Source organism: Micromesistius poutassou (assembly GCF_964030765.1).
Source record: "Micromesistius poutassou genome assembly, chromosome: 10".
NCBI lineage: Eukaryota > Metazoa > Chordata > Actinopteri > Gadiformes > Gadidae > Micromesistius > Micromesistius poutassou.
This window is the reverse complement of record NC_140280.1, coordinates 20,622,739-20,648,672: the sequence shown is the minus strand read 5'-3', so window position 1 is coordinate 20,648,672 and position 25,934 is coordinate 20,622,739. Positions and strand designations below refer to the sequence as shown.

The 25,934-nt window shown below is 45.2% G+C and overlaps 1 protein-coding gene across 2 annotated transcripts; it reads left to right on the top strand.

The window, feature by feature from the left end:
• Positions 1 to 524: 524 nt before the first annotated feature.
• LOC311354661 (E3 ubiquitin-protein ligase CBL-like) lies at positions 525 to 25,699 on the top strand. Of its 2 annotated transcripts, none has more exons than XM_084474481.1 (16): positions 525 to 1,048; positions 4,184 to 4,431; positions 6,959 to 7,105; positions 9,632 to 9,788; positions 11,636 to 11,757; positions 12,862 to 12,999; positions 13,310 to 13,397; positions 13,753 to 13,884; positions 14,088 to 14,291; positions 15,521 to 15,637; positions 16,822 to 17,117; positions 18,142 to 18,312; positions 18,706 to 18,806; positions 21,421 to 21,618; positions 23,402 to 24,752; positions 24,902 to 25,699. In XM_084474481.1, exons 1-15 carry the CDS (start codon positions 905 to 907, stop codon positions 23,701 to 23,703), a joined length of 2,565 nt encoding a protein of 854 aa, XP_084330607.1. In that variant the 5' UTR covers positions 525 to 904; the 3' UTR covers positions 23,704 to 24,752; positions 24,902 to 25,699. The 2 variants fall into 2 exon arrangements, with proteins under 2 accessions (XP_084330607.1, XP_084330606.1); XM_084474480.1 differs by having other exon boundaries at positions 24,816 to 25,699.
• Positions 25,700 to 25,934: the final 235 nt, after the last annotated feature.

The following is a 25,934-nucleotide window of genomic DNA, read 5'->3' as shown; positions in this document are numbered from 1 at the left end:
TAATGTTGGATATAAAACCATCAGAATACCTTTAACCAAACGTTCACGATAGCTATTGTAAACAATTGTATTCAATTTTATTGATTGTTTAAGATGTGTTATTTCTGTTTAGTGATATATAATGTTCTATACTGAGGCAAGTTTCACTGCCTTCCGTTATTCTTTTTCGTGGCAAACTGACTTTTAATGAGTAGTTATGAATATGAAATGACACTCACATTTTGCTGGTGTTGTTAAGACTTTTCAAATCTTTTTTTTGAAAAAATATTTTTTTTTAAGATAGAATGTGTCTCTTGTACGAGCATCCACGCCCTGACGTGACGTAGAACGCATGCGTCACATGTAGGACCTCAGTGGACAGTGTTGCCAGATTGGGCGGGAAATCTGACCCAATCTGGCAACACTAGCTGGTGCGCGCTGCAGACAGTGTTGCCAGATTGGGCCATATTTCCCGTCCAATCTGGCAACACTGTCAGTGGATGACAAGTCCAGAATATCTACCGGAGAAGACCGGAGAAACGGCACGGCGATAGACTCGCCCTTGTTATCAAGGCTCCCATCTCTTCCGTGTTGGCAGTCAGTGTAACACACCGGCCGATTATTCGCTAATGGAACCGAAAATAAACCGCTTCAAAAAGGGGTTGTCTTCTGTGGCGTAGAGGAGTCGAGGGAGCCTTTTAAAGATTAGCTCGTTAGCCTAGCATTCATCGCATCCAGCTGAACCGAGCAATTCGTAGGCGAGCAGCTCGGTCGCCAGAGGACCTACAGGGTATGGTCGGCCACAATGCACTGCTGAGAATGTGCAGCAGAGTCCAGCACTGCTTGGAGTGAAATACGTGTCCAGAATTAACATTCGCTGACGAACCAGAAGCCCCGGGGCTGACCCCCGGTAGGCAACCGAAGCATGGCCGGGAACCCGAGGAGGGGCGCGGGGCTGATCGGGCTGATGAAGGACGCCTTCCAGCCCCACCAGCAGCCGCTGCAGCCCCACCAGCCGCCCGTGGTCGACAAGAAAATGGTCGAGAAATGCTGGAAACTAATGGACAAGGTAAAGCCACGTCCATGACTTAATGATAAACATAGACACATCAACACTGTTGATGGTGTAAACAATGGGGCATTATTTTACCCCTCAAAACTGGTTGTCCATTAGAAGGAACCTTTAGCATTCAAAAGGGATGATTGGCATCAATGTGTGCAATTGTACAAGTCACTTTTGTTTGATTGCTTAGATTGTTTGCATGAAGGCCACGTTTGCATCATTTAAGACTGGCGTTGGTAATGTTTTCTTAAACGACTTTTGCATTTTCCAATTTAATACACGAGTACGGGTTTAGGATTTAGGATTGTGTTCGTCAGTAGTGCAACTGTTGACATCAGATATGATTAGTGCATGGACTCAGGACCTCTTATTAACGACACTTCATACCAATTGGCCATTTATTTATTTGTATATTATTAATAGAGAGATATGTCGTTGGATAGAGTCATGCAACATATAACTATATACATTGGTAGACATTACTGATGCCGGAACCAAAGCGTTTATTATAAACTAACATTAACATTGGTTTTTGTGTCAATGTATTTATTAGTCACACCACTAACACGGAGAAGCCTACATAGTTAGGCACCTCCTTTAGAAGTATCTTGCACATGCTAAATTTCATCATGATATACATTGCATTGTGAAGTCGAAAATAATCTCAAAAATAAAGTAAATCTTTCTAATACAGTGACATTAACAATTTTAACTTGTGACATTCATTCTACGTATGTAAGACGAAAAGCCTCTATTTTAATCCATTCTATTAAAGACATTATTCATAACTGTAAAGCCACAATACCAAATACAGTATAACAGAAATACAATTGTCAAGAATTGATTTAAAAGACTATAAAGCTATCCCTTATCTAAGAGAAATGGGGCATCCCGTTAGTTCAGACGGGAGCCTAAAGCAATGGATGAATGCAGCTGTGATCGTCTCCATTCTCACCTCTTCATCACTTCACTAATCATCACATTGTCTAACCCAGTGGTTCCCAACTCACCACCATGGATCATCCCTACCAGAGATTCAAGGCACACAGACTTAAAGTTGTTAGGCAGGATTATGACAACAAATGATTGTAACATTATTGTATCCAGTATCCCAGAGGGATTCTAGCACCATGAACGTGTACTCCTGGATACTTGAAGGACAAGGCCATCTTCGTTCTGACATTTTTTAGAAATAGTATTTCTATAAAGTCTGTCTCTAGCACATTTTTAGTTGTTGATGAAAACCAATAGAAAATGTTGGCAGAAATCTCTGCTTCACTAAAATAATGTTAGTGTGCAATGGACACTTTGAGTGTTCTGACTTCTGCAGCCTACTAACCAAACACCAGTTGGCACCAGGATAGCTTTTGTTACCACTATGCTTTATAATCACTGGACCTATTGATCAAGCAAAGGATGATGTCCATGATATGTTTGTCGTTAACGGACTAAGCTTATTTAATTTATTTATTTTTCTTAGCTAATCTTAAAAGATGTGGAAGAATATTATAGCATGACTTTTTATTGGTAATTGGAAAAGTGCCCTTTTCTTTTCACCAACCACTACAACCACTACAGTGGTTGTATTATTGAGAGTGGCTGTAAGATGAGCACAATAAGTATTCATTAGTGGCCAATCCCCGCAGCGTTCCTTTATGGTCGAGGTTAGACTAGAATGTAGGAAGTTAGATGTTGAGAGAATATAGTAGTTTACAGATAACTGTTCACCCCATTGAAACATCTATTGTAAGAGTTTATATTTAGCAATTTGGCTGTTTTCTAGAGGAGGAAATACTTAGTGATATTTGCGTTTTTTACGTGTATCGGCATTGGCCGATTTTTTTAATTATACATTTTTTTTAGGAATCTTTCCCGGCATGATTTACAAACAGTTCAATAAATCTTCCTTTTTTAAATTGAGGCTTGTAATATTTGTTCTTATCATTGTCATTTTTATGATGTAAATTGAGGACCAAGCAGTATCAGCTCAAGAAAATCGGTCATCGTCTAAGGCTGATGAAAAGAAAATTGATATCGGTATCCGCCCTAAAAAATCCATATTGGTCAATCCCTACATTTAAGCAATTCATCACGACAGGCTGTGGAATGTTCTCATTATACCACAGTTAAGGGGCGTTTGTGCAGTGGAGGGACGGCGACCCCCTTAACTGTGGTATAATGAGAACATTTCACAGATTTAAGTGATCTATTGCTTTTATAAAACGGTTACGTAAGTATGGCGAAATGAAAGTCATAGACACACAAAATTTTGAAGAAACAAGAAAGTAGGAAAAGCATTTTTTTAACGAATACAAAAAAGTAGTCCCTCCTGGCTGCCTGCAAAGTGCACGGCGGTTGCTAATATGCATTACACTGTAGCTTCCTTCAGAGAGAAGGCTAGAGACGGTAGCTTGGTTTGCTGGCAATTTAGCCTACTATGGAGTTCACTCACCGTGTGCCTATTGCTTTACAACATTTCCACCCTCTCCATCAATCAACATATTTTTACTCTTCAGTGAACTATGCTATTGCTTTTAGATATAAATAAACAACAGTTCAAGTTAGGCATGGCGTGATAAGGAACTGATTGGACGTCATAGCAGTTATGTATACACTCATTATACAACGGTTAGGAACCAATCAGATCGCTTGATTTAAGTCACCCGTTTTATAAATACCTATATATCATCCAAATGTTGGTTTCAACAGCAAGGAGCTCTGAAGTAGGGGGATTTCTTTCATTCAGTTCCATTTATTTGTGGCAATGAATTCAAAATAATGTTCGGAAAGAATATTAGTAGTGTGACAGCACACAATTTTATTTATGTCCCTGCTCGACATTTCAATAGCTTTTTTATTTTTACACCTTTTTTGTTTAAAGCTTTTCAAATTGTAAGGCTAATAGACAGAAACTTTGATCTTAAGCCAGACCAGAAGTTTGGTCAAATTTTATTCTTTAATTGAAACCTAAACAAGATATGTCTTTGCATGAGAGATTAATCTTTACCCTTCATCCTATGGTTAGGCTATTTGTGTAAAAAACAAGATGTCATTCCACAACATTGCATCCATATCGCAAAGGCCTCCTTGAATTTGGGTAATAAGCCTGTGAATTAAACCCTTTTCTATTTCCCCCAACAGGTGGTCCGCCTGTGCCAGAACCCCAAGGTGGCGTTGAAGAACAGCCCGCCGTACATATTGGACCTGCTGCCTGACACCTACCAGCACCTGCGCACCATACTGTCGCGCTACGAGGGCAAGATGGAGGTCCTCGGGGAGAATGAGTATTTTCGCGTGGTGATTGAGAACTTGACCAATAAGATCAAGCAGACAATCAGCCTGTTCAAGGAAGCCAAGGAGAGGATGTACGAGGAGAACTCTCAGCCTAGGTAGGTCGGCCTCCTATCTTCATTTAGTCATTGAGCAGAGATTTTTATTGTTTTTTAAGGGGTATGTGATTAGTGAGTGAATGAGCAGGTAGGGATCAATGGTGCACATTCATTCAACCGCAGGACCATTCGGTTGTGAGTCAAACAGCGTAACCACACAGCTATCCTGCACCACCGCACCACCTTAAATTATGTTTCATGCTTATATGCTTAATATTCCACATCCTATACTTTAAAGGGGAACCATCACATATTTTATAAGACTACTGTTTAGAGAGAGTACTGCTTTGTATGCCTGTTATTCTTATTAAAGAAGAACGTGATCTGCATCATCAACTCCATTTCTGCAAACTTTGGCTCAAAGTTGGACCCTTAACGTAAATCTTCATAATAGAACCAATGCATAACTTAAGTCCCTGACCAATCACACATTTTCAGATTTGTTCAGCTGAAAATGTTATTTTTGTTTTTTCCACATCGTATATGAAGCAGTACTGTGTGTTCGAAAATAGCAACTAGATGGTTCCTCTTGAACTGTTTCAGAAGCTGGTTGTATACATTCAACTATATTGACTATGAAATAACATAACTATTGCCTAATGGCCAGGGTAGAACAATTTCTGTGCAACTGTGCTAAAGGTTTTGTATCGTCTGGAAACAACTGTATCATTTAATTGGCCTAGGTTTGGAAACATGGATATTTAGGTGGTTTTATTTGCTGTTTGCAGCGCAACAAGACTCTGAATCAAAATGAGTCGTAGTCCTGATATCGTCTGTACCTGACTGTATTGAAGAATATATAGGATCAACAAATTGGACTGCACTTTGGTTTGTGTCTGCAATGTATTGGAGCCTGATAAATAAAATCAGTCCATGTCTCTTGAGGTCTGTCTGTTTCTCATGTTATATTTTCTGAGAAAATGTCTGAGTTAAGGATCATTGTTTCCGTTCTGTTTTTCTTTTTTGCATACTTGTGACTGGCAGATGTGACAGACTTCACTTCCCCTATTCGCAGAAACCGTGAGCAGAACAGAAATCTCTCTCCTCATCGCTCCCTTTACCCTCGGATAGGCATCACTGCTGCTGTGGCGTGTTGATTGTCGGAACACGTCTATTGGTTCTGCCACTTGTAGGACTAGTGGACATTTGTGTCTGCTGCACATTCAGTCGTGTATGCATCATGTACATCATTAGGGAAGATGAATGACGTAGAAAAAACACAGTCCCCCTGGAACATGTGAGACCGGACGATAATGCGTCCTTCCGTCTGAAGTCATAAACATTTGTAAATGTATTGGATAGGTTAATTTCTGTATGTAATATGAAGTCAAGGAAACAAGGAAATTATCATCTGTAGTGACTATTGTTTGAATTCAGCATGTAGAGGATTCTTTTTAGTTAAGTTTTCTGTTCTGAAAGGAAAGTGTCATGGAGGATATCGTGGTAACCAACGCCTTGGTTGTAAATGCCTAGCCTCGTTAGGCAGTGTTGTAAAGGAAGACAACAAGAAACAGACTTCCTGAAAACAGTGAAGGACATTTTCTGTGCTTTCACTATTTCGCAATTGTACTTGCATTAAAGGGGAACTTCATAACACTTCTCGGGTCATCACCCAGCCGGGCTTCGGTGTGCACCCGGGCCCGGACCGCTTTGCTTCAATATTTAGGTATGCGTTACCCATGCGAATAAGCAAACTCTTCTTGTGGAATCGATAGGGCACAACCATCCCATGATCAAAAACAAAATCCCCTCCTTTTCAGACGTTTTTGGTTTCTCTAGCTACTAGTAATGTAACACTATTTCTATGACCACCATAATGTTATGATATGCGTAATGATATGCATCCTCAAGTTCGACATTCAACTGCCCGGGGCTATTGCTGTATTTGTTAAGGAAAGCAACAAAAAAACGTCTAATAAGAACGTAATGAAACGACTCATGGCAGAACGAAGAGTGGACATGGATGTGTGAAGCGTGGAAGATACACCCAATTATGCATTCATATTTTGTAAATGAATTACACATTTTAGACAGCAATCGATTGTGCCGTTAGTTTCATCCTATCGTCAATAACCCTGTATTGGATGGCTATTGGCTCATTGGACCTCAAATAACTGTTTGCTGCACCAGCCAGTGGGCCTGGTGGATGAAGGAAAAGACACAAAATCAGAAACGCATCCAAAATATTATTTTGTCTATATATTAATTGATATGTGGTTGTGAACTTGTGTGTTTCTGACCCTAAGATTATTGAACAAAATGTGTATTTTTCCCATCTATAAATCTGAATGTGGTACATTACTAACCCCTAAAGAAAGTCCAGTATTGGTAAAGAGTCTGTTATGGGTGAAAGGATTAAGTCAGGGTACTTTACTTTCTTTCATTCTGTGTCTTTCTCCAAGCTAGTTTTAGCTAAGGCATGCTCCAAAGTCCAAATGCTTGTTTTAGGGTGTGGAGCAACGTAACTGAGCCTGGTTCCCTCCACAGCTCCGGTACTGACCTGTTGCTCCTCTCTCTTGTTTCCCAGACGCAACCTGACCAAGCTGTCTCTGATCTTCAGTCACATGCTGGCCGAGCTGAAGGCCATCTTCCCCAACGGCCTCTTCCAGGGCGACAACTTCCGCATCACCAAAGCAGACGCTGCAGACTTCTGGAGACGCTCCTTTGGGGACAAGTGAGTGTTTCTTCAGCCTAGGATCAATGACGACCTCCACAACCATGACAATCACCACTTGTTGTCGTCCAAGCTCAGACGACTGGGACCTATTTGAAGTTGGATTTCCAGGTTAACCAGATATGTTAATTCAGAGTTCAGGGGAATACCATGCTTTGTCTAATCTCAGGTCAGTTACCATTCCGAGCCATGCTGTGGGCCTCGCCTTGAGCCAACCTGGTACAGCAGGTTTTGGCCTTGATAACTTCCCTACAGCTGTAGCATCGACGTCTTAGATGATGGCAACAAACAAGTTTATATGGGAGCGCTACCGTAGCCGAGCCATGAGGTCTAGCGGTACAGTAGTTAAGCCCTGGGGTCTAGCGGTATGGTAGCTAAGCCCTGGGGTCTAGCGGTACAGTAGTTAAGCCCTGGGGTCTAGCGGTACAGTAGCTAAGCCCTGGGGTCTAGCGGTACAGTAGCTAAGCCCTGGGGTCTAGCGGTACAGTAGTTAAGCCCTGGGGTCTAGCGGTACAGTAGTTAAGCCCTGGGGTCTAGTGGTACAGTAGTTAAGCCCTGGGGTCTAGCGGTACAGTAGTTAAGCCCTGGGGTCTAGCGGTACAGTAGTTAAGCCCTGGGGTCTAGCGGTACAGTAGCTAAGCCCTGGGGTCTAGCGGTACAGTAGTTAAGCCCTGGGGTCTAGCGGTACAGTAGTTAAGCCCTGGGGTCTAGCGGTACAGTAGTTAAGCCCTGGGGTCTAGCGGTACAGTAGTTAAGCCCTGGGGTCTAGCGGTACAGTAGCTAAGCCCTGGGGTCTAGCGGTACAGTAGCTAAGCCCTGGGGTCTAGCGGTACAGTAGTTAAGCCCTGGGGTCTAGGGCAGAAAACCACCAGACACCAAACCAAAAAAACAAAAAAGATGATTAAACTTTGAACATTGTTTTGTAATGCGAATTGATGCATGTTTATAGTATCTACACTACAGTACTGTATAATAAACTAAAGCTTCACCTTTCTTCAGATATAGATTCATATATTAAAATTAGGGCTGTCAAACGATTAATGTTTTAAATCTGATAGTATTGGTGAGTTAGGGCTTTGACTCCGAACTTCGTTATTCGAATATAATTTGAATAGGGACGTAGACCGACTCATTTAACGGATTCCTGTGAGACCAGGTTGCCTTAATTACATCTGTCGCATATTTAAGGTGAAAACTAAATTTCAAGGGAAAGAGGCGGTGGTTGCAAAAAGTATTTTGATCGCTTATTAAGTTCACTTGTTGCTTATAATGGTTTATTCGTTTCCCAGTATCATTTCCTTAATTTAGAAGACAGTTCATTTTTGAATTGTAAAATAAATAAAATAATTTTTTGAAGTTGCGAGTACCATGCGCAAAAGCGCATGGTAAGGCTATGTGCGCGGTGCGCCTACTTTTTTTATGAGATAGAGAGACCCCCTTAAAGATGAAAAGATAATTCTAACCCTTCGCCGGCAATTTAGCCTACTATCGAGTTCACTCACCGTGTGCCTAATGCTTTACAACATTTCCACCCTCTCCAGCAATCAACATGTTTTTAGGCTTCAGTGAACTATGCAATTGCTTTTATAAATAAACAGTTAAAGTTAGGCGCGGTGTGATACAGAACTCTCCAAACTGATTGGACGTCATAGCAGTTATGTATATGCCCATTATACAACAGTTAGGAACCAATCAGATCGCTTGATTTAAACCACCCGTATAATAATACATATTTAAATATTAATAAACAAACTAACTTTGAATATGATTTTTGGGCAAAAGTCAAAGCCCTATGGTGAGTTAACTCGTGATTAATTAAGTGGAATAACATTATCATTCATACCAAATGTACTTAATAAGCAAAAACTAGACCAAGTGATCTTGCTGGAGTTTTATTGACTCACTCAGTGTGAGTTAAATATGAACATTACGGAACACCACAGCACTAATTAAAATACATTGTCATTTTTATCAGCGATCTCTATCACTGTTTGTTGAACACTAGATGGCTTCAACTAGTTTTGATGAGCCTGCCTTTCCATGCTGATGAAGTAATGAACTGACTCGTATTTAAAAGGTATGAAATGTTAATGACTGTGGAATTCCCTGATTTATCAAATATTTAGGTTCCGCTATAATATGGTTTGGTGGTTAATACGTATGGTTAATACGTTTGAAGAGTGAGTGAATTTGTCCGTTGAGATTTATATCAGCTGTTAGGGAAACCGAACATCCCACCAGAGCAGGGTTTCGCTTGCTTGAGACCGAGTTCTGGTTTAGGCTCAGGCAGACCTTATTAACATCAGCATATTGTTATGCCGGTTGTCTAAGTTTGTCAGTAATAATAATAGCATAAAATCACAAACCAAAAGCGATGTCAGCGACATCATGTCCCTGTAGATGTCTTGATGTGTTCGACCCCAGACCAGTGGTCCTACTCCACTGTAATGTGGTGACTGAGAACAGTGGTAACTTGTTTAGCGGTAACTTGTTTAGTGGTAGCTGACGTCCTTCCTGTCCTGGCAGGACCATCGTGCCCTGGAGGACCTTCAGACAGGCCCTACATGAGTTCCACCCCATCAGCTCCGGGCTGGAAGCCATGGCCCTGAAGTCCACCATAGACCTCACCTTCAACGACTACATCTCTGTGTTTGAGTTTGACATCTTCACCAGGCTGTTTCAGGTAGGCTCGGGCTTTGACCCACAACACATGGCTCCCTCCCTCTCCTCGCTCTCTCCCTTGACCTCTCTCCCTCTCTCTTTGTCCCCATCTCTTTGTCTTTTTGTCTGTTTTTCCCTCTCTGTATTTCTCTGTCTCTCTCTCCGCCTCTCTCCCTCCCTCTTCTCAGTCTCTCTCTGTATTTCTGGAACCTATAGTGTTTTCTCAGACCGTAAAGTCCACATTTGTGCGGGCAGTTAATTTCAGCCCCATGGTTACCCTTCCTGCTAAAATGAGAGCCACAAGGGCATGTGGTAGCGGAAGTTGGGCATGCAGGAGGGTCAGTTGTTGGAACCGGCGTTGGGCGGTGAAAACGCCAAGCGGCAGGCCTCCAAGTCTGAGAAGTTAGGTGGCCACAAAGAAACGCAGGGGGACAGGAAGTCACGCGTTGGTGTTCATGAATGGAGAGTTTCTTAAACCCGCAACAACCACTTAATGGGGCTAAATGGAGTTAAACAAACAGCTCGAACCCTCACATGTTATTCACAGAGGAAGTGGCCTACAAGCACAAACAGAAGCACAGATCAAGTATTTATCAGAGGATCTTATGCTCACTGAGCTCCATTTATCCTGCTCAACAAACCGCTTAAAGAGGCTTAATGGTCAGTGTCAGTTGTTGCATTTCACTTTTAATAATTTTCTTGCACTTTGCACATTGTTGGTACTCATGGTCAACTTCCTCTGTGCAGAATTTTCAAGGTCGAGGTGCAGTTAGCCTTTTCTAGGGTACATATTAGTGTTTTGGAAGCTCATCGCTGTTTGCTCATCCCTGAAACGCCCCATCCCTCGAGTCATATTGAAAAATATGATAACAAATGCTACATATATTTTAACTTAAACTCACTTCCCCTCACATTTACACAGCTCTGCTTTAAGTCTCATGCGCGGACAAAACAGGCTTATTGTACAGCCACTCGAGAAGGTCTGGACCAGACCTTCTAGACTAGATGGTTGGACTTATGGAAGATTGGCATGGTTAGAGGTTATTGAGCATTGATCTTGTTGATCCGACTTATTTATGTATTTTAAGTAGTCTGGTATTTTTGACTTCCTCCTCGACTTTACTGCACACAAGTCCGTTCTTGTGAGCACACTGCCATCTAGAGCGGCATTAGCTCAGGGGGTAGAGCGGGTTTGCTGGTAACCGCAAGGTTGCTGGTTCGATCCCCGGCTCCTCCTGAGTGTCAAGGTGTCCCTGAGCAAGGCACCTAACCCTAACTGCTCCCGACGAGCTGGCTGTTGCCTTGCGTGGCTGACGCCGCCGTCGGTGTGTGAATGTGTGTATGAATGGGTGAATGTCAGGCAATATTGTAAAGCGCTTTGGGTGGCCACTGGTTACAAAAAAATGCGCTATACAAATGCAGTCCATTTACCATTTACCATCTAAAGGTTAAAATCAACCATGATGCACAATCAAATATATGAGCAGCGACCCTGGTTCAATTCTGCATGTCCTCCCCTCTCTCTCTCCCATACCTTACTGTCTAACTCACTGTATCTTTATGAATAAAACAATCATCTTTTTTTTTTTTTTATCAAAGCCGTATTGTTCGAATCTGTTTTACAGAAGACAATGTAAAATGCTGGGAGCCCGGTATTAGCCCGCCATGGTCATGATGTTTCAACCACAGTATTTTTCATCTAATTTTTTAGATGTCCAAACTCTCAAAAGTAATCCAGCATAAACCCTGTCTGCCTTCCTTTACTCTCACTTGTTAGACAGTTAAAGCTTCCCTGTATTTGGCCTTGTGCAACATAGAAGCCCGTGTGTTTTGCTCACGTAAATGTGTGTGTATGTCTGTTTGTCACAGCCATGGGCATCTCTATTAAGGAACTGGAACAGTCTAGCTGTTACACACTCCGGCTACATGGCCTTCCTGACCTACGATGAAGTCAAGGCCAGACTGCATCGCTTCATCCACAAACCGGGCAGGTAAGCACCTCCACACACAACCCCCCCATCATGGGGCATTGAGCCTGAATTACACTTACATGCAAAGAGCTGCAAAGATTTTCTCCAGAGTTTGAATACAAAACACTACGCCTGAGTGTTTTGTCTTGTTTTCCGCAGCCAGACACAAGAATAAATTGAAAGCACCCGGGGAAATCCAAAACCTGTGGTCCTCTTCTCAGCAGTTCATTAGAAGGATTTTTACAGTTTAAAAGACGTAGATTTAAAGACGTCTTGTGATTCCATTTCTGGTTTTCTTTGTTGGTTACATACATTTAGGGTTGGTAAAACTATACAAACCCCTTTTTTACATGTGATTTGGAAGAATTTGATGCAGCCAGCAGCTTTGCCAAGATTAAAGTGGCCAAGTTGTACAGTTGCAACAGGGATCTTTGCAGACGTGCTGTACGTAGACATGTGATCATTCACCGCTGAGTTGTTTAGAGTCCAACTCATCGTGTGTTTATTTTGTGATGGCACCAAAAACAAGTCATTATAGAAACTGATGTAGGAGCAGGGATTAACACCAAACACCGGCTTCGCATTTTTAAAATCTTTGCTGGAAGGCTGTGCAGATTGTGGTTTTCATCTGACTGACGACACAACGCTGCAATGTGCAATGAGCATGCTCAGGTTGGCCAGATGTATTTCCACTGACATCTCACACATTCTACACCAAGAATATCAGCTACTGCCTTCAAACAGGCGCTTTAGAGTTCCTTCTTTCAACCGCAACAAACTTAGACACTACTCTTTTATACATCAATCAATCCTTTTGTTAAACCAGCAACATTAAGATCTAGTGCAATATTTATTTATTCATGTATATAATGTCTCCAAGTGATGTATGTATATGTATGTTTTGTCCTCTGTCATGCTTGATATTGTCAACATTATTGTTGATGCTCTATGTTTGTCTGTTGATGCGTCTGTTTGACTGTACTGTATGCCCACGTGTCTGTCTATTGATGCTATATGTCTACATGTATGTATACTGTATGTCCTCCCTTTTTCTTAAATGAGTTTGCCCAGGGATGCAAAAAGAATTTCAATGCAAACTGACAAAGTCGTATTGTGTGTGTGCAGCTACATCTTCAGGCTCAGCTGTACCCGTCTGGGCCAGTGGGCCATTGGCTACGTGACGGCCGACGGGAACATCCTGCAGACCATCCCCCACAACAAACCCCTCTTCCAGGCTCTCATCGACGGATACAGGGAGGGCTTGTGAGTGAACATGGCAGAGCCCACCTATAGTTCTGTATTTTGAGATGTTTGTAAATTAGTTTATGAAAGGACGTGGTATTAATTGGTTAATTAGTTGGTGTAAATGAGATATAAAATGGATAGAAGATATTCTATGTGATCAATAGATTTTTGGGCTCTGTATAACGTCAACATATCGGAGTACATGGAGCATGGCAGCAAGTTTGTGGCTCAACTTTTTAGTTAAGCTACTACACGTGTATGATCAGGCCCTCTATCAAGGCTGTGTATTTTATTTGAAAAATGAAGTGTGTATGTCTGTCACTTCCAGCTACTTGTTCCCAGACGGCCGAGCCCAGAACCCAGACCTCACTGGACTGTGTGAGCCCTCCCCACAAGACCACATCAAAGTCACCCAGGTCAGTCACGCACACACATGCACACATTCCACATTTTTCAGTTTTTACTTTACTTTAACTTGGAGAGAAGCTTTTGCCAGGCTCAGAGCAACCGAAGCCCCACTTACTCTACATGGAGACCACTTCTTCAGCCTTCAATAGGTCCTTTTTGGCCAAACTATCCTGTGTTATCATACTAAAATACTATGAATTAATGTTAGGATTTCTCAACTGTGCATTTTTCTTTGTTGAATGCTTTAGTAATTCTATACAGGTATTGACAGGGTAAAGATATTGGCCATTTGCAATCTAGAAAGATCTACGTGGGATATGCCAGACCTCCTTATGTCTTCTCTCTCCCCTTCGTGTTTTACAGGAGCAGTACGAGCTCTACTGCGAGATGGGCTCCACCTTCCAGCTGTGCAAGATCTGCGCAGAGAACGACAAAGACGTGAAGATTGAGCCATGCAGCCACCTCATGTGCACCTCCTGCCTCACCGCCTGGCAGGTCTGACACACGTTAAACTGTAAACCTTCCTACAACCGCATGCAGGCTTCCCTGTAAGCGTTCCTACAACGTCACGCCTTACCCTTTTTAACGTTCTTGCAAACACACAGCCTAACTCTTAAGATTTTCTGTTCTCTCATTTTTAAGTGTGCTCCCAGCTCAACGTGTCGCTTGCACTGAAAGTCCCTCACTGCTCTCACCAGGAGTCCGAAGGGCAGGGCTGCCCGTTCTGCCGCTGTGAGATCAAGGGGACCGAGCCCATCGTTGTGGACCCCTTCCGGCCAAAGCCCAACGGGGCCTCCTTCGCCGGCTTCCAGGGGCCCTGCAGGGCTGAGGGCAATGAAGAGGACGAAGACGATCGACTGGAGGACCAGCACCTGGTCATGAGCAGGCTGGCGTGCTCCAAGGTACTAGAGCCATGTCCTCACCCCTCACTGTAGTACTAGAGCCATGTCCTCACCCCTCACTGTAGTACTAGAGCCATGTCCTCACCCCTCACTGTAGTACTAGAGCCATGTCCTCACCCCTCACTGTAGTACTAGAGCCATGTCCTCACCCCTCACTGTAGTACTAGAGCCATGTCCTCACCCCTCACTGTAGTACTAGAGCCATGTCCTCACCCCTCACTGTAGTACTAGAGCCATGTCCTCACCCCTCACTGTAGTACTAGAGCCATGTCCTCACCCCTCACTGTAGTACTAGAGCCATGTCCTCACCCCTCACTGTAGTACTAGAGCCATGTCCTCACCCCTCACCCCTCACTGTAGTACTAGAGCCATGTCCTCACCCCTCACTGTAGTACTAGAGCCATGTCCTCACCCCTCACCCCTCACTGTAGTACTAGAGCCATGTCCTCACCCCTCACTGTAGTACTAGAGCCATGTCCTCACCCCTCACTGTAGTACTAGAGCCATGTCCTCACCCCTCACTGTAGTACTAGAGCCATGTCCTCACCCCTCACTGTAGTACTAGAGCCATGTCCTCACCCCTCACTGTAGTACTAGAGCCATGTCCTCACCCCTCACTGTAGTACTAGAGCCATGTCCTCACCCCTCACTGTCGTACTAGAGCCATGTCCTCACCCCTCACTGTAGTACTAGAGCCATGTCCTCACCCCTCACTGTAGTACTAGAGCCATGTCCTCACCCCTCACTGTAGTACTAGAGCCATGTCCTCACCCCTCACTGTAGGGGTCCTCAGGACGCCCAGTGGGATTACATACAAAGTCAATGCAAAGACGCCAAGTGTTACACATTTTCTGCTGGTGCAGATGGATGGATGAGCGGCGCGGCGCAGACAACCTGGTTCACTCGGATTTTGCGTGATTCTACTCGTGCGAAAACACTTCGCTCAAGTTTAAATATTTGAATCTCGCTCTATGCTTTGTCGTGACAGCCTATCAGCGTTCACTCCCTGAAGTCTATATTGAACTGCTGAACTATAATATCACGGCCAAAAGCTGTGTGCTTCTCCGGATGATATTTTGAATCCTAAACGACTGCGTTGGGTTACCTCGGCCATGGTTTGGAAGGAATTGATGAAAAGAAACTTTTGCATTCAGAAGAGCCCCTCCAGTATTAAACATTATGTTAAACACCAGAGGGATCATATTGATGGACTGTTTGTGTGTGTGTAGGTAGAGCGTCCATCCTCCCCGGTGTCTCCACTCCCCCCGGTGCCCCCCCGGCTGGATCTCCTGCAGCAGAGGCCCCCCACCTCTGTGGGGCCCATGGGTCTGGGGGCCACCGCTAAGGTAAGTTACCTGATGGGTCTGGGGGCCACCGCTAAGGTAAGCTACCTGGTGGGGCGACCGCTAAGGGAAGTTACCTGGTGGGGCTACCGCTAAGGGAAGTTACCTGGTGGGGCGACCGCTAAGGGAAGCTACCTGGTGGGGCGACCGCTAAGGGAAGCTACCTGGTGGGGCGACCGCTAAGGGAAGCTACCTGATGGGGCTACCGCTAAGGGAAGCTACCTGGTGGGGCTACCGCTAAGGGAAGCTACCTGGTGGGGCTACCGCTAAGGGAAGCTACCTGGTGGGGCTACCGCTAAGGGAAGCTACCTGATGGGGCTACCGCTAAGGGAAGCTACCTGGTGGGGCTACCGCTAAGGGAAGCTACCTGGTGGGGCTACCGCTAAGGGAAGCTACCTGGTGGGGCTACCGCTAAGGGAAGTTACCTGGTGGGGCTACCGCTAAGGGAAGCTACCTGGTGGGGCTACCGCTAAGGTAAGTTACCTAATGGGGCTACCGCTAAGGGAAGTTACCTGGTGGGGCGACCGCTAAGGGAAGCTACCTGGTGGGGCGACCGCTAAGGGAAGCTACCTGGTGGGGCGACCGCTAAGGGAAGCTACCTGATGGGGCTACCGCTAAGGGAAGCTACCTGGTGGGGCTACCGCTAAGGGAAGCTACCTGGTGGGGCTACCGCTAAGGGAAGCTACCTGGTGGGGCTACCGCTAAGGGAAGCTACCTGATGGGGCTACCGCTAAGGGAAGCTACCTGGTGGGGCTACCGCTAAGGGAAGCTACCTGGTGGGGCTACCGCTAAGGGAAGCTACCTGGTGGGGCTACCGCTAAGGGAAGTTACCTGGTGGGGCTACCGCTAAGGGAAGCTACCTGGTGGGGCTACCGCTAAGGTAAGTTACCTAATGGGGCTACCGCTAAGGGAAGTTACCTGGTGGGGCTACCGCTAAGGGAAGCTACCTGGTGTCTCTTCTTTTTTACCCATCTAATCCAACAAAGCCCTGCATCAACCTAAAATATGTGTTTTGCAACCCAACCAAATATGAAAACAAGCCGTACTTGAGCCACTTGGGTACCGGACGTACATATAAATAGAATAGTTCACCTGCAGTACCCCAGCCCCAGTAGGGTGACCCACTGGTCTGGTTGATGTAGGAAACGGTTCTACTGCTGTTAACAGTCTGCCCCCCCCACCACCAGGTGCTGGCTCCTCACAGAGACAAGCCCCTCCCCCTGCCCCCGGCCCTGCGCGAGCTCCCCCCCCCTCCTCCCCCCGAGAGGCCCTCGCCGGCCCCCCCCTCGCAGGACGTCCGGCTCCAGAGGAGGCCGCTGCCCTCCACCCCGGACCAGCCCAGCTGGGCAGCCAACTACATGGTCCCCCGGCCGGTCTCCAAGGCCCTGCTGGCCGCCGTGCCCCCGGCTCCGCCGCAGACCAACGGGGCAGAGGCCTCCAAGATCCCCGCCGCCACCAACATCATCTACTGCCAGGCCGCCAGGTACGCTGGCCTCAACATCTGGCCCTCGTTGGTCAAGGGAAAATGTCTGCAGCTTGGTTGATTTTCCTCAACAAAGAACACTATTCTTCCACAATTCTCCCCATGCTTTCAGATGAAGGAGGGGTCTCAGTGGACCCATATGTTGAGGAGCTCTTCCACAGCGCCTCAGGCATCTTGTTGTGCCACGCACACGTTCCCTTAAAGGTCCCGTGACGTGCCAGCCAGTGTGGTGTGATTAGCCGTTACAAGCCGTTTTGGAATCTGCCCCTTATGACATCACAGCGTGTCCACCTGGATGTGTGACGGATAGATGAGCAACGTTTGCTACAGTCCACTGGGTAGGCTGGATGACTGATCTATCCAGCACGCATCTATGTGGACACGCCCACCAGTGATGTCGGGCAGTGAAGGGGCAGATTTTCCAAATGGCTTGTAACGGCTAATCACAGAACACCTGGTGGCATGTCATGGGATAACCTGGGTTAACACACATCACTGGATGCATCCCCTCTGGCTCATGGAGCTCATTAAGGCCTCTGTCCTCTGCTTGTGGATAGTGAGTGAAGCGCTTTACAGGGGAGCCGGCACTACATCATTTTTTAAAGACGTCACAGGCTTTGGTTTTCCTTAACTTGAACGGGAGGCTGGACTGCGTGTCGGATGTTGTGTATGTTCGCACATAAACTTTAAAATATATTAGAACTGACAATACAGAGTGTGCTGTTTTGCTATTGGGTAAAACAAGAATCATTACACTTTGTAAGACGGTCTCCTCCGTGGGTTTTCGGTCTCCTGTGATCTTTCAGCCGGACTAAGATCTACATCATGGATCAAGTGGTCTACACCCCTGTAATGTGGGTTATCCTTGCCATTGTGTTCCTTAAATGAACCTTGCCTGACAGAACAAAGTTGAGGTTAACTGACTAGAAGCAGTTGCACTACAGCGGCCTCTGTCAACATGATGCCTTTGGAGGCTGTTGATCCCAATGCCCACCTGACCCCCTCTTCTCCCCACTGGTTCCAGGCCCTTCCAGGCGGCGGCTGCGGTCAGCGAGGACATGGTGCTCCCTGAGGGAGAGGAAAACGAGTACATGAGCCCTACCTCCCTACCGGCATCTGGGGCCCCGTGGGTCATACCAGGGGCCCTGGTACCCCCTCCGCCCTCAGCGCAGGCGTCCCGCCACAACGACCTCTGGTAGACCCCTCTCCATGGCTGTACACAAGTGGCACCTTGTGGCGCCGTTTTAAATGGGACATTCTTTATGCCCCCTATGTCCAACATGTTATTGTTATCGTTATTGTTAAGTCACTGCAGTGAAGAAGACAGACGGATTCAAACCCTCAACCCAATATACCAGTGAATACGAGGGTGTGCTCTGTACATTCATCTGTTTAACCCAAAGAGGGCAATTTGAGTCTATTTACATTTCATCCTACATTTCTAAGCAGAGATAGTATTATTTATGGCCACCAGAGGGTGCTTTAGCATCAGTTTGGAAGTGTGTGTGTTTGTATGTGTGTGTGAACAATTGTGGCAGAATGTCCTCTTCCCGTACTCATGTGGTCAGGCCTCTGTGTCCTCCTTCAGCCCCATGACGTGTGAGGACCTGGACGACCCCCAGGTGTACGAGTCCATGTGTAACATCCAGGACCAGGTGGCCGAGGCTGCAGCGCCGGCCCTCGACTCTGGTAACACACAGCCACTACTCTGCATCTACTCGGCAGCAAAGCACGCACCCCTCTCCACATGCATTACATCATCATAAATCACCAGCAGACACTTTGAATCAAGCACAGTTGACCAAAGTACGTCTTTGAGAGTACTGAGCAGTGAAACGGACGGTGCATCAGACGCTGACAGCAAGGTCTTCAATGACCACCGATGCCATTAGTACAGTGAAAGAAGTCCTAGATTAAATGATCATAATCCATTTTTTTCACAAGTCTATCTATATGCAAATGGTTGCTTTAAGAAATACGCCCATTGGCTGTCTAAGCCAGACTCAGACGAGTGGTTTAATTAAGAATTGATCATTACTCATGCATCCAGAAGGGGAGTTTGCTTCCATTGACTTGCAGATTTACCAGCCTAGCTTGTGTTCATTCGAGGGAATGGGCATTAAATCACTTTCCAAGGTTTACCAATTGTCTCTTATGCAAAGCCAGAAACAACACAAGTTCTTGGTTTGTCTACAAACACAGATAATTCAGAACTATTTTCTGCGCTGTGATTATAAGGCTGTGATGGCCGCTGACTGGTATGCACTAACGATAGGACTTTGCCTCCACCACAAATATAGAAATAGTGCAAATTTAGAATGTTTTGCCGTATCCCTTTATAATATGATTTGTAAATTGGCTTCTGTAAATGCTGTAAAGAGGATGATGTCCTTATTTGGTCTGCAGAATCACAGAACACAATCTTTACACATCGTTAACATTGATTAGATTAGTACATTAGATTAGATAGATTTGTTTTCTGTCTGCCTGCACTAGTGAAGATATGAGCACAGACAACATGGCTTGCATTGTTGAATCAAAAGCACTGGATAGCGTCTTCTGTTACAGTTTCTATGTGAGAATAAATGTGGATGTTTTGGCAATTTCAAGGCAAGACAAGTCACTTAATATAGCCCTGTTCAAATTCCAGGCCATTCATAGTACTTTACTTAAGGAACAAATCACATGTAAAAAAAAGGGACACGTAAAATGGATAAAATGTGGATGTAAAAAACCATAAATAATATTTGTTTGTTACAGATCTGTGTTGTTTTTATCTATATTTTTATACTAAGTTGCTTCAACATGCTCCCAGGTCAGTCTGATGACCTGGGAGCTCACAACCCACATGCAGATCAGAAATGTTCTTCAATGGACATCTTAATGCCTATCACTCACTCACTCCTCTCTCATCCTTACTCTCTTACTCTCACACACTCTCACCCACGGAGACCAACACACAGGGCTGCCTTTGTCAGCAGGGGAGTGTCTGGAGTGGGTAGAGATTAATTGACATGCTGTGAGGAGCCAGTGCAGAGTGAAGTGCAGTTATTGACTTTCTGCCTAATGAAGGGGATGAGGAACGGCTCTGTTTTCCCCCCTACGTCACAATGATTTGTGGACTATTTTATACAAGGGTTGCATCCAGGAACGAGCACGGCCGCTTTGTACAACGGCCGCATTCAAACCACCCCACGCGCACAAGTTCCACCTTGTACAAAGCCTGCTAATTGAAGCGGTCAGCAGGAACTTACATGCTTGAGTTTCGACCATAAATACGGAGAACGCGTCTGTCACCTCGCCCGTTGGCTCAGATGTGTAAATCTACAGTGTGTTACTATTGGTTTAGATTGGCCAGCAGCAGAAACCATCCATATTTGGTACTTGAGGGCAGGACTTGAATGGCCACCTCGCACCAGTCTGGTCAAAGCAAATGAATAATAAATAATAAATAATATGAACTAGCCACTGAGATCCTTACCGAACAAAGAAAAATAATGTTGGCTTTGTGTACGAGAATTAAACGGCACTCACTGTCCACCACCTCAAGGGCTTAGTGTCTCCAGCCTCTGCTAAATGGCTGCTGCTTGGTTTGGACATGAGGAAAAGGGCATGTTTGGAGTTGTACTCTCAGTAGTTTTTACTGATGCATTTATTTAGCTATCCCGTGATTGTTCTGAGGACGTGCAACAGGAGCCCAGGCTTACAAACAACATCTCATCAGCAGAGCATACTTATGGCTGTTTTTAGGACACGGTGCACTGTAAAAAGTTTGTTGGTTGGGTGCCTTGTGTATGGGTAAACAAATGACCAGGCTTAAAAAATAGATCAGGTAATACTTTCACATTTAAGGAGCAGGAAACATGACACTGTGATCTTTATTATCCTGATTGTTAACATCCGTTTGGTCCTCCATGATTGCAATTATTTGTTGTTATTATCGTTTCAATTCATATTCATTGGTGCCTACTGTTTATAAAAAAACAAAATGGTAAAACAATTGCTGGGTTGCTAGTTTGTAATTACATTTCTATAATTCATTGAAACCTTTCACGATTAGGAGAAAATGTGTTAGTTAGATTTAATATGCCGCTGATTGTGCAGCCTTCCACAGCCTTCCACAGCCCGTCATGTTGTTGTCATGTTGTTGTCATGTTGTTGTCATGTTGTTGTCATGTTGTCCTCCTCCTCCGCAGAGCGCCCTGCCCCTCCCCTTCCACAGCCCCATGTTGTTGTCATGTTGTTGTCATGTTGTTGTCATGTTGTTGTGATGTTGTTGTCATGTTGTCCTCCTCCTCCGCAGAGCGCCCTCGCCACTCCCCGGTGGCGCCTCAGGACCAGCCTCTGGAGGCGGAGGGCGTGTACGACTACCCCCGGCCGCTGGCGCCCCCCGCCCCGACCCGACGGACGCTCTCAGACATCTCCGGCACCGCTGCGGCCTTCAGCAGCCTGAGCCTGGACCGGACCGGGCCCCTGGACCGGACCGGGCCCCTGGAGCCCTGTACGTACCCCCGCACCCCACATCTACTGCCGCCCATCACGCTTTAAAAGATAAAAACATTAGCCTGGGGTCCACATAGAACATAAAACAATACACAGACATATAAACATACTGTACAAAATCCTATCAATATCACAAAAGTTAAATCACTGTATATACAACACTTCAATACATTGTACAAACACCATTAACCTCTCAATCAAAAAAACTAAGTCCATTGCAGGAGAAAAAGTGAGTTTTAAAACTGACAATATGCAATACATAATAATACATAATAATCAAGCATAGAGTCAATCCTGTTGTGTAGATTCCCTCAGCATCTGTTTTAGTGATTTTTTTAGTCTATATTTACCCTTGACGCTTCTTATGCTAATGATTAAGGAATTCCACTGACTGACGGCTCTGTAAATGATAGTTGATTTGTTTGTGTGACACTGATAATGTCTCGCCTTGTGTTTCTGATTCCTGTAGCTCCTCTGCTTGCCCGTCACTAGGTGGTGCAGCACTGTCGGTGTTGTAGCGACTCCCATGTTTGATTGCATGCAATGATTGTGAGCCCCAGTTGGAAGTGGCTTCTGGTCTGCCTGTGGTCTGCTGAATGTCTTGCACAGGGTTTCCATCCTCCTCACCTTCTAAACAGATGCCTCTTATATTTGGAAGCTGTGTCTCTGTGTCAGCAGCCTGAGCTGGTTATGAGTATATGTTAGACATGTTGGTATATGTGAATACGTACGTATTTTGCCGCATTCACACCATATGGGCGGTATCAGGGAAGTGGGAAGCATTCCCGTTGATGGCGTTCCCTCACCCACACAGATGGTTGACTTGGGAGGGAGGGATGGCAACGTATGGGGACACCATGATGTACCATTGAGCGTTTAATTTAATCTAGAATTATAGCCTCACTGGCTATACATAACATGAACTACAACTCAAATTAAAAATGTGCCCGATTTAAGCCTCGATTTAAGCCTCTATCGGCTGCTCATTTACTGGGCAGAATACAAAATAACTCATTGCTATTGCTTCTTGTGGCCCCTCCCACTTGCTGTGGTTGCCAGCACTCACTCAATAACTACCAGCAGCCAAGCCAAACACGCAGGAGTCCTGTCCAAACTCAGCTAGGCCCCTTCTTCATTTCTCTCCACCTGAATTCCCCAATATGAGTCCTGGTTTTGCAGCTCTTTTCTCGTTTCTCATACATGCACCAAGGTATTTTTGCAGCTGAAGGCGCTGGGTATGCAGTCATCTGTGCAAAAGCATGGGTGAAAATTGTACCATGTTGTAGAGTACACCACTGTGTTTAAATGTCCTCTAGCCGGGAGCCCCTGCAGTAACATGGAAACATGTAAAGTAGATTTAAAAAAAGATTTCACTCAAATCTATATTATATAAAAAATATATCAGGTATAGGGGGGAACTTTCCCTTGCCATTTGCCATCCGTATGTTTTACAGATATGTCTTGATTGTTTTACAAAAAAAACTATAAATATATTAAGAAATCGTACACATCGTCTGTGAGCCTGTGTTGTTTTGTGCCAGCCTGATCCGTTCTGCCCAAGTCGGAAACATCAGCTCTGACTGATGGTGAAGAAGTGGAAAGGTGGTAACCACGGTTACTGTGACTTGGCTGGCCGTTAGTACTTGGGTCTGTGGCGCCCGCTGTGGTGGCCCTCTCTGGGCTGCTGAACCACGGGGCTCTTTCTCCTGAACCCATTGTTCAGTGACTACTCAGTTCGGTGTTCCCCGTCTCATCCCAGTGTTCACACCTTCCCCCCCCAGCCATGTTCGCGGCGGGCTCGGACCTGGAGCGGCCCCCCAAGCCCCTCCCGCGCCGGGCCAACTCGGACCGCTGGGGGAGGCCCCTGAACCCCGAGGTGCCGGCGGGGTACCTGGCCCCCGCCACGCCCTCCCCCCCCGCCGCGGGCGCCATCAGCGGGGAGATCGAGGGCCTGATGTCCCAGGGCTACTCCTTCCAGGACATCCAGAAGGCCCTGATGATCGCCCAGAACAACCTGGAGACCGCCAAGAACATCCTGCGAGAGTTTGTCTCTGTGCCCTCAGCCGCGCACGTCGCCACGTAGCACGGCCGCCCCCCCCAACACCACCACCGACCCTCAGCCCTCTCTCTCACTCTCTCACTCTCCCCCTCTCTCTCGCCCTGCACACTCCAGTGTTCTTTGTGTGTCTGTCCGTCTGTCTGTCTGTACACGCCGTGCCATTACAGTAGATTGCATTGAACCACTTTAAGCACTTTGCTGAATGTCCAGATATACATGCCAAAAGGTTGGGGGGAGGGCGACGCCCACACTGCTGAGTTTCTTGGAACTGAACCAAAATGCACAATTGTGATTGGTTCAAATCCACGATGTGATTAACCACAGATGGTACAGTCTCTGAGGTTTACGTGTTTGGTGACTCTTGAAGTGTCTTAAGGTCTGTCGGTTTGGGTCGTACCATTCCTGAGGTGGGGGGTTGCAGCATGATGGCGACGTGTCTTAGCAATGTTTTGCCAAGCTGCGTGTTGAAGTCGAGGCAGCACAAACTGTTACAAAGTATATAGTATATATTTCCAGTTTTTGTGTCTTACAGCCGGCAGCTTCAGTTTTGAACAGGCTAATTGAGAAAAGTGTGTTAAAACAAATATTTATCTGACCACCAGGTTGGTTTGAACTCTTGGGAGTTTTCATGTGGAATTAGTGTAGTCTGTGCTTCAGCTGATTGGTGTCGCTGAGACGTGGTGATCTCAGCGTCTCGCCACGTGTTGAGACGACCTGATTTCATGCGACCGATCCCTTCCTAGCTCCTAATCATTGCCATGGCGATGTTAAAAAAATGATATATAAAATGAGTCAAAAAAGCATCTAGTACATTCTGGAAGTGTATTCAGTGTAGCGCTAACCATGGCTGGAGTCTTCATTTTAAGCTCGTAATTACGTTGTTTTATTTTTATAAAATCATGTTACTTTTTCACCATTAACCGTGGTCTAACTGAAATTAATTCTGTGAATAGCTTATTTATATACAATGATTTTTATTTCTGCCGAATGAAAAGGTCTCTCTGGGAACCCCGTGTGTATTCCACTGGGCTGGGAGCTGGAGGAGATTGATCCTGGGACTCAGGTACCCTCAGGTACCCTCGGGTACCCTCAGGTACCGGAGCCACGCGGTGCACAGTAGACTCAGGTACCCTCAGGTACCGGAGCCACGCGGTGCACAGTAGACTCAGGTACCCTCAGGTACCGGAGCCACGCGGTGCACAGTAGACTCAGGTACCCTCAGGTACCGGAGCCACGCGGTGCACAGTAGACTCAGGTACCCTCAGGTACCGGAGCCACGCGGTGCACAGTCCCACACCAAAAGCATTTCAAACACAAAGTGTCATTTGGAGTGTCGCCAGGCACTTCTGTGTGCACTTGCACACAATAATTGCCATATGTCTTGCCTTAAGTCAGGCTCAAATGGTACTGGTACTGGAATTATGGTATGGACATTTTAAAGAGTGAGCAAACGTTGAAGTTCAACTGCACAGAAACGGTGGCATCTCTGGTGGAATACGGTGTTGCTGTGTTTCTGGTATTGACCAGAGATGGCGCTGTTTCTCGGGTTGAGTTTAGTTTTTGGGGGTTTGCTTGTGCTTAAATGAAATAACCTTGATAGTGGCGTTTTAATGTGAAAACCCCCCTGCGAGGGCAGATTTGTAATGATAGTGCAATTAACATGTGTTTTTACCAGTACTATATGATGTCTTGTGTGAGGACAACAGTGTGAGCTGTTGCTGTCACACGGCCGACCTGCTCGTGGTCACTGCAGAAGTTACTGGTGGTCTTTAAGTGTGGTTGTTAAGTTCTTTGATAATATCCACTTGTAGGAATACATGTTTGTTTTATAAATCATTATTAACCTTGGATTATTTGTTTTTTTTTAATACTTGCCTACTAAAAAAGCTTTTTTGTCATTGCATGTGTAAAGATTTTATTTATTGATTGATTCTTTTTTTAATATCAGCATTTATTGTGTTGTCATGTGTTCATGCCGAAGCCATTAAGAATTTTAATTAAACAGTATTTTTCGTTAACACTTTATCTATGTTGTTTATATTAAAAAGGTGATTTACAAAATTTTCTGCAAAAGCAGAAAATAAATGACAATAGAGTAGATGACTCCATTGTTTTCAGTACCTTATTTTTTTTAAAACACTTAGTCCTTGCATCTAATTTAGTGTGATTGTTGATTATTCGTATCTATATTGTTCTACACACTCCGCTTGTTGCCTCAGTGTAGTCCAGTATCTCACAGGCCGAATCATGGGTTT

Bases quoted from the DNA above. Each gene is read 5' to 3' on its own strand.
- LOC311354661 (XM_084474481.1), top strand. From the start codon at position 905: ATGGCCGGGAACCCGAGGAGGGGCGCGGGGCTGATCGGGCTGATGAAG. The intron at 13,398-13,752 runs GTCAGTCACGCA...CGTGTTTTACAG, and splicing joins ACCACATCAAAGTCACCCAG to GAGCAGTACGAGCTCTACTG. The intron at 17,118-18,141 runs GTACGCTGGCCT...CACTGGTTCCAG, and splicing joins ATCTACTGCCAGGCCGCCAG to GCCCTTCCAGGCGGCGGCTG.